Source organism: Agrilus planipennis, unplaced genomic scaffold (assembly GCF_000699045.2).
Source record: "Agrilus planipennis isolate EAB-ADULT unplaced genomic scaffold, Apla_2.0 scaffold10, whole genome shotgun sequence".
NCBI classification, from domain to species: Eukaryota; Metazoa; Arthropoda; class Insecta; order Coleoptera; family Buprestidae; genus Agrilus; species Agrilus planipennis.
The window spans coordinates 321,758-328,078 of record NW_020442465.1 but is presented as its reverse complement, the minus strand read 5'-3'; the positions used below and the strand labels follow the sequence as shown (position 1 = coordinate 328,078).

At 40.7% G+C, this 6,321-nt stretch overlaps 1 protein-coding gene across 1 annotated transcript in view; it reads left to right on the top strand.

The window, feature by feature from the left end:
* The window catches only part of LOC108732456 (disco-interacting protein 2), a 108,392-nt gene that overhangs the window by 99,008 nt on the left and 3,063 nt on the right, over positions 1–6,321 (top strand). Inside the window, exons 10-13 of the mRNA XM_025981043.1 lie at positions 1,524–3,025; positions 3,085–3,316; positions 4,237–4,367; positions 5,955–6,267. Coding sequence (XP_025836828.1) covers positions 1,524–3,025; positions 3,085–3,316; positions 4,237–4,367; positions 5,955–6,267 — 2,178 coding nt within the window. The remainder of the gene's footprint in view (positions 1–1,523; positions 3,026–3,084; positions 3,317–4,236; positions 4,368–5,954; positions 6,268–6,321) is intronic.

Below are 6,321 nucleotides of genomic sequence, written 5' to 3'. Positions count from 1 at the left end.
CGTTATTCATCATATTTATCTTCCAAACTTTCAGTTATTGACCTACATTGTTGCAAAAAATGTTTCTGAATAATAAGCGTAAACGTTTAAAAAAAAGTGTTACTGTGTACCAATTATTTATGTCAGTTTAATTCGAAGCGATTTTAATTAAAGTGCAAGTAAAATTGTAATTTAAGTACAAATAAAGTTTATTCATATCTAAAATTCATTTAATTTTTTTTTGTAGTACAAAATCTTTGCTATCTGTGTATCGTTTTCATTTCTTTCTAAATTTCGGGGCGATCAAAATTTTTTATCTTTTTAGGTGTAATATTGAGATAATTGACCATGTAGTTAAATAGCCAAACAGACAGACAGACAAGAAAACATAACCATGAAGGAGGATTTCTTTCTGTTGTTCTTTTGTGTATGTTTGTTTAATAGAATTAAAATTATCTACGTTCCCGTATTACCCCCGTTAATGTAGGTAGTAGTATAAACGTGGCGACTCTGGACTACTCCAATCAATGACCTTGCCCTTGAGATATTTTATCAAGGTCAAGGACTTTATTACTTTTTCGTAAAAATTGCTGTGGAAGTCAAGCAGGCAACGTAAAATGTTCTTCGATTTATTTTAATTATTTAAAACTAGCTCTAATCACGGTTTAAATTATTTTTAGAGTCGTCATCGGACGAAGATAGCATAGTTAATGAAGAAGCAGTAGAAAGTACTCCAGAAAGAGAACGGATACGAGACAGAAGTACACCCCAGATGCTACCTCCACCTCCTCTGTCAGATACAAGTAGCACCGGTTCACCACCGCCGTTACATCACAGGCCTCGAATGCCACCCCCAACTAATTGGGACCATCGAAGCAAAACTGAAATTACCGATATTAGCGACGTCATGCAAAACTTTAGGCCTTGTATGTAGAACATTGAAACTACTAAAATACGTTAGGTGTATACTTATTATATTTTTGTAGATTCTCAAGCACCTGACGTAACACATACGACTGCTCAAGGGGGTCGCAGATCAACCGGTGCGGCGGATAGGGTAAACAGGTATTCCTCTTCCGCTTCCGAAGATACCATAAGTACGGGCACCGGACGATGGAAGGTGTCCGCTAAAATTCAACAGTTGCTCAATACTCTTAAGAGGCCTAAACGTAGACCTTTACCTGAATTTTACGAAGATGATGATATAGAATTAGAAATAGCAGCTAATCCGAAAGATCCTAATGCTCCCAAACCAGAAGGTAAATTGGCAAACCAAGAAAATGGAAGAATAAATGTAATAATGCTTTTCATGTAGGAGGTTCCATGACACCAGCCGTAGGCGACCAGCTAGTAGTACCTTCTGGACTTCCAAGAAATTTGGAGGCAGCTGTAAGTCGATATGGATCTGCATCTTTTAAAGCGCCCGTTGCCACTGTTCTAGACCCTAACGGGAAATTGACAACTACTTTGACTTACGGTAACTCGAATTTATATTTATTATTATAGGAACTGAATGAAAATTATAAACCTCGTTTTGGCTTCAGGTAAATTACAAAGTCGATCGCAGAAAATCGCATATGCACTTCTTACGAAAGCATTTAGCAAGTCTGGTGAAACAAGTTTGAAAACTGGTGATCGCGTTGCGCTTGTATTTCCAAACAATGACCCCATTAACTTTCTTTGCGCTTTTTACGGTTGTTTACAAGCCGGCATCGTCCCTGTTCCTATCGAAGTCCCGATTACAAGGCGAGATGCCGGTTCACAGCAGATAGGATTCCTCCTAGGCAGCTGCAGCGTCCAAGTAGCCCTTACGTCTGAAGCTTGTCTAAAAGGACTACCAAAAACTGCCTCCGGTGATGTAATACAGTTCAAGGGTTGGCCCCGTTTGCAATGGTTTGTGACTGAACATTTGGCTCGGACACCAAAGGATTGGTTGCCACCGCCTCGTCTGACCGATGAAACACCCGCCTACATTGAATACACAACTGATCGAGACGGTTCAGTTATGGGTGTGACAATCACACGAGCCGCTGTACTTACTCACTGTCGCACCCTTACAATGGCTTGCAATTATACTGAGGGCGAAATCATGGTCTGCGTGTTGGATTTTAAAAGAGAAGTCGGTTTGTGGCACTCAGTTCTTACGAGTGTTCTCAATGGAATGCACGTTATCTACATCCCTTACGCTCTTATGAAAGTCAATCCGGCAAGCTGGATGCAAATGATAACGAAGTACAGAGCTAGTGTGGCGGTAGTAAAATCCAGAGATCTCCACTGGGGTCTGTTAGCTACCAAAGATCATAAGGACATTAATCTGTCCACTCTTCGGATGCTCTTAGTTGCTGATGGTGCAAATCCGTGGTCCTTAAGCTCCTGTGATCAGTTCTTATCGGTGTTTCAGACGAAAGGTTTACGTCCAGATGCAATATGTCCATGTGCGAGTTCAAACGAGTGCTTGACTGTGTCTGTTCGACGTCCTGGTCGAGCTGGAGTGAATGCCACTGGTAGGGGGGTTCTTTCAATGCAGGGTCTCAGTTACGGAGTTGTTCGAGTCGATCAGGAGAATAGTCTGACTTCGTTGACTTTACAAGACTGCGGTCAAGTTATGCCCGGTTGCGTGATAGTTGTGATCAAAATGGATGGACCACCGTACCTTTGTAAAACAGACGAGGTCGGGGAGATTTGCGTTAATTCGGGGGCGACCGGAACGCAATACTGGGGATTGCAAGGACTTACGAATAGTACGTTTAAAGTGCAGTCGCTCGCGTCGGATGGTAAACCAATGTCTGATGCCGAGTATAGTCGGTCGGGGTTACTAGGGTTTTTGGGGCCTGGCGGACTGGTGTTTGTTTGTGGTTCTCGTGATGGACTAATGACTGTTACGGGTCGGAAACATAATGCGGATGATATAATAGCTACTGTTCTTGCGGTGGAGCCGATGAAGTTCATTTATAGAGGACGCATTGCTGTGTTTAGTATCCGTGTACTTAGGGACGAGAGGATTTGTGTGATTGCTGAACAAAGACCTGATTGCAGTGAAGAGGAGGTAAATTAATTGAGTGTCCGAATGAAACTTTAAAAAAATTGTGAAAATAATCTTTTCAGTCTTTTCAATGGATGTCTCGTGTTTTGCAAGCTGTAGACTCGATACACCAGGTAGGCATTTATTGTCTGGCGTTGGTTCCACCGAATTATTTGCCAAAAACTCCATTGGGTGGCATCCACCTTTCCGAGACCAAGCGTAGATTTATGGAGGGAACGTTGCACCCAGCTAACGTTCTCATGTGCCCCCATACGTGTGTCACTAATTTGCCAAAACCACGAGAAGTTCATCAAGGTAAGTATTCGTTTTAATATGAGAGAATTTTTGAAATTTCCAACGAAAATGTATATTCCAACATTTTCTATTCTTTCACTTCATTATCTATCTTTATTTCGATAAATGTGTTTTATGCCTCACCAAGTGATGCTTTTCTTAAAGAAAATTTCATACTGAAGCATTTATAAGACATACTTGTTATTGCATTGAATATTTTGTCGTTTTTCTTAGCTTGTTAACAACACGAGCACAACACTGAAACTAACAATTTTCCCGTCCTCATTTGAAGCACACAAAATAGTTTGAAACCAGTAAATATCTTAACAAACAATTCGAAGTGGTCAGTATTCTGTTAAAACTGCCAGACGTGGTCGCAATTTTGATCTTTTTGGATCTCATCAGCGCGTCTCGGACAGTTTCGACAGAACACCGACCAATTTTTACCTGCTGTCTTAACAGCGCGTTTTATAAAATACCACAAATGGCGCGGTAAGCGCCATCTGTAGTACAGTGCTGAATTTAGTGGAATTCATTATGCTCAACAAGGTCCATTTAAATATATGGATATCTACTTGCTGAACTGAATCCAAGGCGTAGCTCACCACACGTGACAGACACGTTACCAAAATCGAACAAATTGGTCAGTGTTCCGTCGAAACTGTACTACAGATGGCGTTTACCGCTCCATTTGTGGTATTTTACAGTAAATATCCTGTTTAAAGTTAGTACGTTCTAAATACTGACTAACATTAAATTAAATATTCTGTCATTAAAAAAAACCTGCAACAAAATTTTCTGGATATTTAAAGTAATATAGTGTGCAAATTTTCATTGAACACGTATGTTTGCTTTTCAAATGTCACTTGCCTAATAACATGTGATGACAATGAAGCTTGTGCTTGAGTGATGCTACAGTCCATTGTTCCTCTGGCTTTCAGCAGCCGACTGTGTTTCAGACGTTGGCCCCGCGTCTGTTATCGTTGGCAACCTGGTGCAAGGCAATCGCCTCGCAAGTGCTCAAGGTCGAGATCTCGGTGTCCTCGACGAAGATGGAGACACCACTAAGAGGGTTAGTTATTAATGAATTAATTTATCATCATCGCGCACCTTTACCACCCCCGGTTTCTGTTTCTAGTACGAAGTCTGTTCAAAAAGTATTGTGAATTTTGTGTTTTTTCAAAAATTATTTATTCATGAATATCTATTTTGTCTCCTTCAAAGTAATCCCCACCAAATATTATACATTTGTGGCAACATTTTCTTCAATCCTCGAAACGAAAAAATTATTTTTTGTGATCTTCTTCAGCTCCTCCTTCTTTATCTCCTCAATCCTAGCGTAGCGTCCTCCTTTAATGGTCCTCTTCAAATTCGGGAACAGGAAAAGTTCACAGGGGGCAGATCTGGGAAATAAGGTGGCTGCAACATTATTAGTATGTTGTTTTCGGCCAACAATTCGCGCACAAGCAACGATGTGTGAGCAGGGGCGTTATCATGGTCAAAATCCAATTTTTGTTCTTCCATAAATCCAAGCGGTTCTGGCGGCAAATCGGCATACTTTGCAGGTAATATTCCTTATTGACCGTTCTAGCCTGTGGTAAGAACTCATGATGCACCACGCCCCTGTAATCGAAGAAAACTGTAAGCAAAACCTTCACATTCGATCTAACATGACGCGCTTTTTTCGGTCTTAGCTCAAGCGGCAGCTTCCATTGGGATGATTGAGTTTTGTTTTCTACGTCATAACCATAAACCCATGATTCGTCACCAGTTATGACCCTTTGGAGCAAATTTGGGTTGTCGCGGACAGCTCCTTAGCAATGTTAATGCGGCGCTGTTTTCGTTCGAAATTGAGCAATTTCGCGGCAACCCGTCTCATGCCCAAATCGTTGGTAAAAATCGAATGGCAGGAGCCAACTGATATGTTTAGGTGCTCAGCAACTTCTCCAGGTGTGATTGGATGATTGGCCAATACTATTTTTTTCACTTTATCAATGTTTTCGTCTGTTGTTGACGTGTTCGGGCGTAAGGCACGCTCTTCGTCGTCCATATCTTCTCGGTCCTCTGAAAACATTTTTTACCACCACGTTGCACCGGTCCAAGGTAGCTTCTTCATATGCCACAGTCAACATTCGGAATGCGTCCGTGCACTTCATTTTATTTTTCACAATAAATTTGATGTAGATTCTTTGATCCACTTTTTGTAGTAGGAAAAAATCGAAGACCACCCAAAACACGTGCAAGCAAAGCAGCTGTCAAAAATTAACTGAATATTCAACATGGCCGCACTTGTTGGTATAAGTGAGAGACATGAGTACCAGCATAACGCCACAAAAGAATCGAAAATCGAATATACGTAACCCGTGGAGATTCAAAATTTTCGATACTTTTTGAACAGACTTCGTATGTCTCTAAATAGCCTTCTGAGATTGTTCTGCCATTCTACCTTTATTATTTTTTTATTGACCTCTAAAGCTGCCCTAGTTCTCTGGTCTTTTTAATACCTCATTTTTAATCTTGTACATCCCCCCGACATTTTCATTATCTGCCTGTACGTAACACCGAAATTTATGTAAGGTAGATTTATAATGATTCGAAGATCTTCAAAATTCGTTATAACTAAGATGGTTTAATTTCGATTTTCGTTTCATTTGATTAGCAACAACAATTCATTTCGGAACTTCTTCGATGGAGAGCTCAAAGTACAGCCGACCATGTTCTTTTCACTCTGTTGAACAGCAAAGGAGCTGTAGCGAGAACTTTGTCGTGTTCAGAACTACACAAAAAGGCAGAACGAATAGGCAATTTGTTAAATGAAAAGGGCCGAGTAAATACGGGTGAGCATGTGGCACTTATATTTCCTCCTGGTCTGGATTTGATTTGTGCTTTCTACGGATGCTTATATGTTGGAGCCGTGCCCGTTACGATTAGGCCTCCTCATCCGCAAAACTTACAGACAACACTTCCCACAGGTACGATTAAACTAGTTTCATGTATTAAGTACATCACTAGTAAATGAATTTTCT